Source organism: Bubalus kerabau, chromosome 19, assembly GCF_029407905.1.
Source record: "Bubalus kerabau isolate K-KA32 ecotype Philippines breed swamp buffalo chromosome 19, PCC_UOA_SB_1v2, whole genome shotgun sequence".
Taxonomy (NCBI): domain Eukaryota; kingdom Metazoa; phylum Chordata; class Mammalia; order Artiodactyla; family Bovidae; genus Bubalus; species Bubalus kerabau.
The window spans coordinates 27114926-27126374 of record NC_073642.1 but is presented as its reverse complement, the minus strand read 5'-3'; the positions used below and the strand labels follow the sequence as shown (position 1 = coordinate 27126374).

The 11449-nt window shown below is 51.6% G+C and overlaps 1 protein-coding gene across 1 annotated transcript in view; it reads right to left on the bottom strand.

Moving 5' to 3' along the window:
- Positions 1–907: 907 nt before the first annotated feature.
- ARNT2 (aryl hydrocarbon receptor nuclear translocator 2) overlaps positions 908–11449 on the bottom strand; it is a 151258-nt gene continuing 140716 nt past the window's right edge. Inside the window, exons 17-18 of the mRNA XM_055556223.1 lie at positions 4921–5057; positions 908–2573 (exon numbers count right to left, since the gene is read on the bottom strand). Coding sequence (XP_055412198.1) covers positions 2475–2573; positions 4921–5057 — 236 coding nt within the window. The 3' untranslated portion in view covers positions 908–2474. The remainder of the gene's footprint in view (positions 2574–4920; positions 5058–11449) is intronic.

The following is an 11449-nucleotide window of genomic DNA, read 5'->3' as shown; positions in this document are numbered from 1 at the left end:
AGGGCTCCTGGGACACAGCTGGGAGGGGAGGTGGGCTTACTTATTTATTTATTTTTTTGGCCACACTGTGCTATGTGTAGGATCTTAGTTCCCCGACCAGGGATCGAACTCAGGCCCCAGAAGTGGAAGCTCAGAGTCTTAACCACTGGACCACGAGGGAAGTCAGGTTGAGGCTCTTTAGTTATGACGCTCTCCATTACATCTGGCTTTCATTTGCTCACGAATCCTTGCCTACTAGGACTAAGAACTGAGAGGTCCTCATCCTAGACCTTGTGTAAGTAGATGAAAGGTCCTGGGGGCAAGACTGTTCTCCTCTGTCCTGCATCCCCTCAGCACCCAGTACAGCCCGGGTGGGTGGCAGGCTCCCAGTCAGCGTGCCGATCAGTGTGTGCGCCTCAGAAAACCCCCAAACTCCCTCCAAAACCAGAAGAGACAAACATACCTCCCACCTCAAACTCAAATTTATAGACTCAAAGTCACAAGAAGTCTGTTTTCATTTCACCGAGAACCCATTCTTTGATCCAAAAGCTATTTTGGTGTCTCTTCTTGGGAAATAATTAAGTCTACCGTCTGGGACAAGTTCAAGGCTGCAGGGGGTGCAGAGGTGACCCCAGGAGCAGGGCACACCCAGGGGAGGCCCCTTCTGGGTCTTGGTTCTGTCAGGGTCAGGGGACGTTCAGCCACCTGCCATTTTCCCAGGAACCAAAAGGCTTCTAAAGGTTAAAAATGACATCCGTGCGTCTAAACCCCAAATCCAATCGCCACTATATACACGAAGATTAAAAACCACTCTAGAAACTGTCAGGTCAGTTTTAATTTAGAGCCCATGACCTGGGATCACACAAAGCTGGCTACCAGCCAAGGGTAAGCTCATGAACAATGCTGGACTTTAACAGCTGGAGCTTCCCAGGCCAGAATGAACGCCCATCCGCTCTGGATGCTGGCCAGTGCTGGGGTTGATGCAGTTTTCAGAGGATGAGAGCAAACACTCTCCACGTGGCTCCTTCCTGCAGATGGGGCTCACTCCCGGCTCAGGTAGCCTAGAAGCGACTCCACCCCGCCGGGCCCCTCAGAACCCCAGGAGGAGGGGTACAAGGATTGTTCCTAGCCAGGCGCCTGCAGGGGGCAGGGCTCCTCTGCCTGCTGCGAGGTGGCCACGGGTAGGTAGCCTGTCTCCCTATGGGTGTCGGTGAGCTGATGGGATGGGGAGGCAGGACAGGAGGGGGACTATTGGGAAAAGAAGAGGACACAGGAGTTTCCTTCCTTACTGTAAAGGGCACGGGATGGAGTGGTGGTAAGTAAAAAGGGGGAATCATCTCAGATCTGAGAGAAACAACAAGCCAGGGACCAGGGGCTCAGAAGTTAGCCAGGCAAGCTTCTAGAAGTCAGCTCTCACTCTGTCTTGAGACAACCTGAGGGATTCAAGGCCCTGGGGTGGGGGGTGTGTGGCAAAACCAGAACTGGAGCCCAAGTCCTCTCCCTCGAAGACCTGCCCTCTGCCCCTCCTGAGAAGCCGCTGTCCCCTGCCTGGACTGAAGAACTGACCTAGCAGAGCAAGCAGCTCTGGACCGGGACTCCTGGGGTTGCCATCAAGTGCCCGCCTGCTCAGTTCAGCCTGTCTGCCTGGAACCCAGGCCCCAGGCCTGGCTCCCTCTGGTCAGGGCATCCTCCTCAGCTTGGCCGGGGCTCCACCTCCACCACACACCCTGGATTCTAGACACTCGCTCTTACCACACACGACAGACACGGGCACAGCACATCCTTCAGGACAAGGATTCACATCACGCGGCACAAAGTACATGCCTCATGGCCACACGGACGGACGGACGGACGGATGTGGCTGAGCCAGGAGACAGAGGAGCCGGCGTCCACCTGGGGGTCCCCGGCTCATGGCCACACGGACGGACGGACGGACGGATGTGGCTGAGCCAGGAGACAGAGGAGCCGGCGTCCACCTGGGGGTCCCCGGCTGCTCACCTCCAGCTCTGAGAACACAGGCTTTGTGCCCTCTCTCCTCACTACTCCCTGAGCCCCACGCGGACACAGAAGTAAGAAGCCAGGAGAAACCAGATTCCAGCTTCCAGGGCAGGCCTGGGCATGCCGCTTGGGCTCTCTGGGCTGTAAGTGAACTTTACATAGACACAAATTGTCCGATAGGAGATTATTCACAACCAGATTTTAGGAACCCAATGGGTTGGCCTCCCAAGCACACACAAGTAAAATACAATAAATAAACCCACCCCTGACGTCTACCAGGCTCCTGTTTGGTGGCGGAGCAGCCACTGCTGAGGGTTAGAAGCTGAGCAATGCGACAGTGGCAGGGGGAACACGGTGGGGGCGGGGGGAAATGAGGTGTCTTCTGCTGCGGGGGGTCCTGCCACAGGACAAGCAGGGCAAGGGGGGCCCCTGTTCACGACGGCGTCGACGTCACAGCAGGGGGGACACTGCTCTGTGAAGCCTGGCTTTGCCCGCAGCTACTCCGAAAACGGCGGGAACATGCCCAGGTCGGCAAAATCTTCAATGTTATAGTTGCCGGTCCCCTGGGTTGGATCTCCGGGCATGGGCAGCATGTCCTGCAGGAGAGAGGAAAAGAGCGCAGGGGAGTCGGCTCATCCCTCATTCTCCCGGGCAGTGGCACGTCCCAGGAGCCCAGCCTGCCCACCACCCTCACGGCATCTCTCCAACAGGGCAGCCTGGGAACACGTACCCTCCCCACCGCCCCCACCATCTGACAGATGCTCTGCTGGGTTCCTCCAATGTCTGAAACCCTGGGAAGCTTTGCTGTCCTGGGAGATGTCATTGCAGCAGGAAGCTCTGTCTGTTTAAAGCCTAGCCAGGACACAGGGTGCACAAGAGGCCCACTGGTACCAGTCTGGTACCAAGCAAGTTATACACACAACCGACAATCAAGATACAACAGCACTGTGGTGCAGGGAAGGGCAGGAGGGCTACGTGGAAGGAGAACTGCGTGGGCTGTCTTCACCGTGTACATCGAGGACAAGGCCAAATCCCTGTGGGGTTAGACTTCACCTTTCACGAGTCCTTCAAGTTCTCTGGGACTCAGACTACCCATCCAGAAAATGGGCAGAGCTATATTTCAATCCTTTACGGCAATTTCCCCAAAGTGTGCTGTGTCCAATTCCCAAAGTGTGCTGTGTCCAATTCTTGGCCCATGAGACACTCTGGGAGAAAAGAATTCTGCGGACAAATGAGTTTGGGAAACGAGGTGTACTTTGCTGCCCTTCTGTAAACCCTCAGTCATCATTAGTACATAAAGGCTCTGTTAAGTCCTGTAGTCATACAGATGAACCTATCTGCAGGGCAGGAATAGAGATGCAGATGTAGAGAATAGACGAGAGGGCAGAGCAGGGGAAGGAGAAGGTGGGACAAACGAGACAGTAGCATTGACCTATATATACCACCACGTGTAAAACAGAGGGCTATTGGGAAGCTGCCATATAGCGCAGGAAACTCAGCTCTGTGATGACCTAAAGCAGTGGGATGGCAGGGTGGGAGGGAGGCTCAAGAGGAAGGAGATACATGTAAACATATGGCGGATTCACTTTGTTGTACAGCAGAAATTAACACAACATTGTAAAGCAATTATATTCTAATTTTTTAAAAAAGAAACTGAATAACTGTTTAATCATGTCTCACAAATGTATTTGACCAAAAATTCCTTTTAGCATCGTGACCATGAAGAGCCAGGTTAGGGAAATCTGCTTAAATGGTGACTGTGAGGCACAAGGAGGGGCCAGGGCTCAGCATGACGGATGGAGGAAGCGGGGATAGTCATCATGGGTCAGGGGTGGTCAGGTGAGGGCCTGGGTGAGGCACCTCTCTGCAAGTATAAAAGGATTTTGTCTCTTCGGGGACCTGGGTTCTACAGCTTTGCCTGTAAAGGTGCTGCTTGAACTGGTGGGAAAGGAGCTTGAGGCATTGCTGCTGTTTAGTCACTAAGTCATGTCCAGCTCTTTGTGACCCCATGGACTGTGGCCCGCCAGGCTCCTCTGTCCATGGCATTTCCCAGGCAAGAATGCCGGAGTGGGTTGCCATTTCCTCCTCCAAGAGATCTTCCCGACCCAGGGATCAAACTCGCGTCTCTTGCATTGGCAGGCGAATTCTTTTCCACTGAGCCACTAGGGAAGCCCCAGCTTGGGGTGAGGGTGGGGTAAATGGAGAGCTCTCCCATGAGAGCTTTGTAGTCCTGTGGGTCCCAGGTGAGCCCTGCTCCAGCCACGCCTTGAGGGGCAGGCTCTAGAATGTGACAGAAGGCACCGGGGGCTCTTGTTATCAGGTGTTTCTCCCTCATGAAGACCTGGTAGGATGGACGGGACACACCCCCACTTGGAGCCTCTTCCCAGTGAGAACTTTCCTGGCTGAAAGTGGGGCTCTGACACCCAAGGGGGCCGAGTCCTGCACTGTGGTATGCCAGCGATATCTGTTACTGCTGCACACTTAGGGAATGGCTCAAACCGGGGGTCCCCAATCTCTGGTATCCAAAGCCTGATGATCTGAGGTGGAGCTGATGTAATAACAATAGAAATAAAATGCACAATAAATGTAATGCACTTAAATCATTCCGAAACCATCCCCTCCCACTATCCGTGGAAAAACCGTCTTCCACAAAACTGGTTCCTGGTGCCAAAATGGTTGAGGACAGCTGGATCAAACAATGGAGGAGTTGCAAGGCACCCAGGCAGCTTCAATCAGCAATACGTGCCTGGGGCTCAAGAAGGGAGCCTCGCCTCTTTCTCCTCCTGGAGCCCCTGGAGTCGGGGCTACGACCTTCCCGGGAGGGGCCAGAACTCACAATCTCTATCAGCAGTCGGTGCTACAGCAGGGAGGCAGAGACCGAGGGGGAAAGGAAGCAGAGAGAAGTCGCGGGTACCTACGAGAAGGCGGTGCTCGCTGATTTACCTGGAACACTTCAGTCTGACCGGGCTGCTGGTGGGAGTGCGGCTCACCGCTCTGCTGTCCGTGGTGCTGGCTTTGCCACTGCGACCAAACTTCCGAGGGCCGCCCTTGGAACTGCCCGCTACTCTGTCCGCTCTCAGCTGAAAGATCCGACATAGAGGACACTTCCTTTAAAAGCCAGCCCATGACTTCGGGAGACCCAAGAACCACTACAGCCCAGAGGACCCCCGCACTCCATCCAGAGCGGGCTGACAGTGCTTGCTGTCCCCCTCTGCCTCATGCTGGCTGACAGATAAGAAGCTGGTTTGGCACCCGAGGCCTGGATGGGTGAAACAGAAACAGGAGCTCTCTGACAGATGGTGCGGGTACTGGGCAGTGAGGGTGGTTCTCCCCGAGCGCATCTGCCAGGGTAAAGTCTTACAGCCCTCAGTCCTTCATGATCACTGCTGGAGGCATGTCTGTGGCCGAGAAGCCATCTCCTAGATGTGCAGGAGAATGGATATGCAGTCTCTGCCACTCCAGATACCCCAGCTCACAGGCTGCTCTTTAAAGGAACCCTGACCTGCCAGTAGAAGAGCCTCACTCAGCAAAACTTGACCTCCACCAGCCTCACTGCCTTCTGGGTAACTCAGCTGAAGCCACACATGGCATTCCATGAGGGTCCTTCCATGGGGGCCAAGAGCCATGGCTCTTTCTGCCCGTCTCTTTAGCAGAGTGTTTCTCAGCTCCACTAGCTAGAGAGGAAAGGCATTTGGGTACAGCTTAGACAAGGAGATAGGTCTCTTTGTGGGAATTGCTGGATAAATTTGTGAACAAGAGCGACCTTGCTTCTGTCCACAATTTACAAAAAATACCTAGTGGAAAAACAAAACTTAGAAAAAAAAGAGCAGAATTTTGCCTAAAACATTTTAAAGACTAACCCAAGGGGGCGAGAAAGGGAATATTTCCTTCCATATATGTAAACAAGGACGTCACAGTCATCAGCAATTGCAGACACCATGATGGGGAGCTGGTGAGCCCTGAGGGAACCGAGGAAGAAAAGAATACCTGCCGTCCAGCCGCCATCAGTCTGCAGCCACTCCCTACTGGGAGCCTTGAGGAAACTCAGGATGTGAAAACATAGGATACTGGCCCCAGATAGGTGAGGTGTACATCAAAGGAATGATTTCAGTGAGCCCAGACTCTTGTATCTTCCCATACATGGAAAAGTGTGAAATTCCTTAACCTGGCTATCTGGTCTTCTTTAACAATAATCTTTTGATGTTCAGACTACCTGCCCTTTGTTGCAAAACTTCTATATCACCTGGCTTCTCCCCTCACCTCTTCTGAGCAGTTCTCTAAGGGTTACTTGAAATGCTGCCTCACAGGCTTGAAGTCCTAAATCCTGTGCATGCTCAGTCATGTCTGACTCTTTGCGACCCCATGGACTGTAGCCCGCTAGGCTCCTCTGTCCATGGAATTTTCCAGGCAAGAATACTGGAGTGCGTTGCCATTTCCTACTCTAGGGGATCTTCTCAACCCAGGGATCCAACCCTGGTCTCCTGCATTGCCAGGAGGATTCTTTATCATTGAACCATCAGGGAAGCCCAGTCCCATCAAATAAAACATAATTCTCAACTTTCAGGTTGTGAATATTTTTTAAGTCTACCAGGGTTGGTTTATCCTAAGGCATATTAAAAACTGCAGGCACTTTTCCTTGTTGCAAACCATTCAATGACATTTTGGAGGTGACAGGCTCACTGTCCAGCTCTAGAGAGCAGAACAAGTCCCATCTTGGCCCTACTTGTTCTTCAACAGTTGTTCTGACCACGGGCGACCCCACTCCCCACCTGATAAGTGGGCACTGGGTTCATCTTGGGTGGAAGTTTAGATGGTGTTCAAAGGGAAGAGTCAATCCCTTTCTATCTCACATCTCACCTACTGCCTGAGACATGAAGGGCTTTAATAAAACATATACTCCCTTGAATGGTTCACCACAGCACCTTTCAAGCTCTGCGTGACCACAGTTGGTAAAGGGATCCAGAAACTCAGGTAAGGATACTATTCCCGATTGCACACAAGAAGGAGTTAAATCCACTGTGCATACAGGATTCTGTTGTTTAAACAAATGCATCTGGCTTTGCTGAAATGCCTTTCCCGAACACTCTCTCATGATATTCCATGGGCCAGGGACAACTTTTTCATAGAATCATGTCCCCTGGCCCGATTTGGGAATGGTGGTGGTTTAGTTGCTAAGTCGTGTCCAACTCTGGTGACCCCATGAACTGTAGCCTGCCAGGCTCCTCTGTCCATAGGATCTCCCAGGCAAGAACACTGGAGTGGGTTGCCATGATTTGTGAATAGAACAATCTAGAACAGTCCTGGTTCAAAACTGTAGCAATATTAAATGCATAGGACTTCCCTGAGTGTCCAATGGTTAAGAATCTGCCTGCCAGGGGAACCGGGTTTGATCCCTGGTCTCGGAAGATCCCCCATGCCACAGGGCCATACCCACTGAAGCCCGTGCACATTAGAGACTGTGCTCCAAAACAAGAGAAGCCACTGCAATGAGAACCCTGTGCATTGCAACTAAAGAGTAGCCCCTGCTTGCTCCAACTAGAGAAAGCCCACATGCGGCAACAAAGACACAGCACAGCAATAAATAAATAAGTAAATAAAATGCTTAAAAAAAGAAGATGAAATGTGCAGCAGCCCCAGCTGGAGCAGTGATGGAAGCCCCACTGGTCAGATACCCACCCCATCCTGGAGGCCCTGAGGTTGAGCACGAGCTGGGCCATCTGCTGCTGGGACAGAGGATGGATGGACACAGGCACCTCTGCTGAAGGTGAGGCTGGGGCAGACCATGAGGGTTGTCCTCATGTATTCAGGGATGACTGGCTTGGTGTCGCTGTACCTGTGTTCTCTCCGGCGTGTGCGTCCTCCCCCTGTTCTGCGCCTGCAGGATTCTACTTGTACTCCGAGACCTGATGGAATGTGACCTTGAACGACTGACTCCATGCTCTCTCCTCAGTTGGCCTGTGGCACTTGTGCTGTCTCTCAGGATGGTGCCCTTCACGCTAAGATGACTCATCCCCAGATGTGAATAACTTAAGGCCAGGGACCTTATCTATTAAAACGTCTGTTCCAGGCTTCACTGAGTACAGTGCCTGGAATAAAGCAGAAGTATCTGCTGGGATTTCCCTGGTGGTCCAGTGGCTAAGAGTCTGCATTCCCAATGCAGGCGGTCCAGGTTGAATCCCTGGTCAGGGAACTAGATCCTACATGCCACAACTAAGATCCCACACAGCCAAGTAAATTTTAAAAAGTATCTGCTGAAGGCAAGAATGAAGGAAGGAAAGAGGAGTATAGGAGGAAGAAATAAGAACGCTCTATACACTTTCACTTCTATTCCCACTGGAGGCTTCCTGGATATCACTAATTTATAATGAAGCTAATACCCATCTTCTCATCAGTCTTCCTTGGTGACAGCCAGAGCCAGGGGAGGGGGAGGATTAGAGGAAGACTAGCTTCCCCAACTTGTGTCTGGGGGTGGTTGTATTCATGAACAAGACAAAATTTCAGAACAAAAATTCTTAAACTTCTGGGAAGGGAAGTGCTTTTCTTAACTGCATGCAATAGAAAAAAAATTAATGAACTGGATTGCTTTATTCATTTATTTATTTTTATAGGGATGTAAATGCAACATGATGACTAAATAGTTAATACTGTTACAGGGTATGCCTATTTATTTATGACCCTGCTGCGCGGCACAGGAGATCTTAGCTCCTCAATCAGGGATCAATCCCATGCTCCCTGCACTGGTCATGTGGAGTCTTAACCACTGGACCACCAGGGAAGAACTGGTTTGCTTTAGAAACAGCATAAGCTAGCTAAGGAAGCAGGGAAAGGGCTTGGTATTTTTGGAGTACTGACTAGGTGCTAGGCATCCCTCGGGATACTTTTTAGACATTCTTTAATTTCTTCTTCACTCTGACGCTAAGAGATGAGTCCATCTTCCACATTTTTCAGATGAAGACACTGGGGCTCAAAGATGTCAGGAAATGTGCCCAACTCATTTAGCTTATGAATACCAGAGCCAGGGTTTGAACCGAGATCTGTCTGATGCTGAAGCCCACGTGCATTGATTTGATAAATAGTTTTCATAGTGAATGCTATGTACCCGACACTGAGCAGTGGCTGGGGATACAGTGGGTTGCAATGGCCCAATTCATTGAGAAAGACAGATGAGTAACTAGGCAATTGGAATTGTTGTTTGTTTAGTCGCTCAGTCATGTCTGACTCTTTACAACCCCATGGACTGTAGCCCACCAGTCTCCTCTGTCCATGGGATTTCCCAGGCAAGAATACTGGAGTGGGCTGCCATTTCCTTCTCCAGGGGATCTTCCCAACTCAGGGATTGAATCCAGGTCTCCTGCATGGCAGGTGGATTCTGTATTGCTGAGCCAGCAGTGAAGCCCAATTGAAACTGTTAAGACTGCTTATAAGGGAAGCACAGGCAATTGGAAGGACAGGGCTGTGAGACTTAAGTCAATCTGCATCTTCCTGGAGGAAGTTATATCCACCGACAATCTAGAAGATGACCTCACCCGTCATGTGGTGGGACAGTTAAAGGGGAAAGTCCGCCATGCAGTCTCTGCTCCTGACATTTTTTTCTGAGCTGTATCAGTGACCTCTCTGATTAAAGAATGAGTAATAACTACAACATAACCTCCCCAGGATGATAGAGCCCTGTGGGGTCTTAGACTAAACCCTGGCCCCGACTGACCAGTACCACAGACCATAAACAGGGCATGTTTGTGGCCCACCCCCAGGATATGTACCTACAAGCCTCTTTCTGGAAAAAGCCCCAGTGTTGCTTCATCGATCCGAAAGCCACGTGTGTGACTGCAAACCTTAAGCATGGGTTCCAGCCACGCCGTGCTTCTTGTGTTCTGCGGGCTGCCTGCGTAAGACCTAGGCTGCTACATCTCCTGGCTGGATGCCTGGGCCACCTGCCAGCCCAGGGATTCCAAACAGAATATACGAGTAGGTTGCTACCATCTGGGCCGACTGGCTGGGCTTTCACAGCAAGAGTCGGAATCTTGGGGAGCTTGTCAATTTCTAGACTGTAGACAAAGGGGATGACAGCTTCCTTAAATTATTGGCACTCAATGTTCTCTTTTCAGCTTTTGCTAACTAATAATTTTGGTGAGATTCATTTGATTTGGAAAGTGCATTAAGACTCAAGGTTTACCTGAAGTCCCATTCAGAGGTCCTAAGTGGTTGAGTTTAGCTCAGTGCTTCTCAGGCATGGGTGATTTTGCCCTTAGCCGCCATCCTGGAGGGACATTTGGCAACGTCTAGAGACATTTCTTTCTTTTCTGATAGGTAAGAAGTAGACCTTTTTAGAGAGACACACTTCACAGACAGGGTGCGGGCCATCTCAGAAGGCATATGTATGTGTGCGCATGCTCAGTCGCTAAGTCGTGCCTCACTCTTTGTGACCCTATGGACTGTCGTCTGCCAGGCTCCTCTGTCCATGGGACTTCCCAGGCAAGAAAACTGGAGCGGGTTGTCATTTCCTGCTCCAGGGGATCTTACCAACTCAGGGATCAAACTTGTTTTTCTTATGTCTCCTGCATTGTCAGGCGGGTGAGTTCTTTACCACTAGCACCACCTGGGAAGCCCTCCATGAGCTTTAAATAAATTCAAGTGTGTAAAGCATTGAGCACAAAGTAAGTATGTGGTATGAGTGAGCTGCTATCATAATTATTACAATATTATCATCATCCGAAGTAAGCTAGCTGCATGGCAGCTGTAGCAGCGGCTGCTTAGCCTGGAGCCCCGTTTGTGCAGTCCTGCTCTTGGTCAGAGAGTTGTGTGGCAGCCTCAGCCCCTGGCTCTGTCCTTCCTGCGTTCCACCTCCATTCGCACTTCAGAGCCCAGCATTTGGTAAGTGGAGACCAGACAGAGGCACAGAGCTAAAGGCTCTAGCCGCTGGGGCAGGGGGTGGCGTCCCCTCATTTCTTGTTAGGGCTGCCCTGAGATACTTCTAGGCATACCAGGGGGAATGCTGACTCTCCTGGGAGCCTCTCCTGACTCCCCCACTCGCTTCCAGCAGACTTGGCTGTTGCACCTTCAGCACTGGCTTGCCCGCCTCTCTGTAGCTGTCTCTCTCCCCGGCCTCGGAGTCTGCACTGTGACCTTCTACCCGGTCAGAGCTGAGTCTCCTCCCAGGGCTCAGCACAGGGCCTGGCATCAGGAGGGCCAGCGAGTAGGTCAGTGCCCGGTGGGCCCTGTGCTCCCAGGATGGACTAGGTGCCTGCATGCCAAGTGTGCTCAGATTGGTCATAGGGGTGGTGTCTCTCCACATGCAGCGAGCAGGGGGCCCTCCTGGGAACCAGGGACCTCCAACCTCAGGGTGGGTCCAAGTTGAGCTCCTGGCTGACTTGAAAGCAGCTGCCTTTCAGGAAGGCCCTCTCCTTCCTGAAACAGGGGGCTGTGCTTCTAAACTCACCGTATCATCTGGCAAGGATATTTAAAGGCTGAGTGT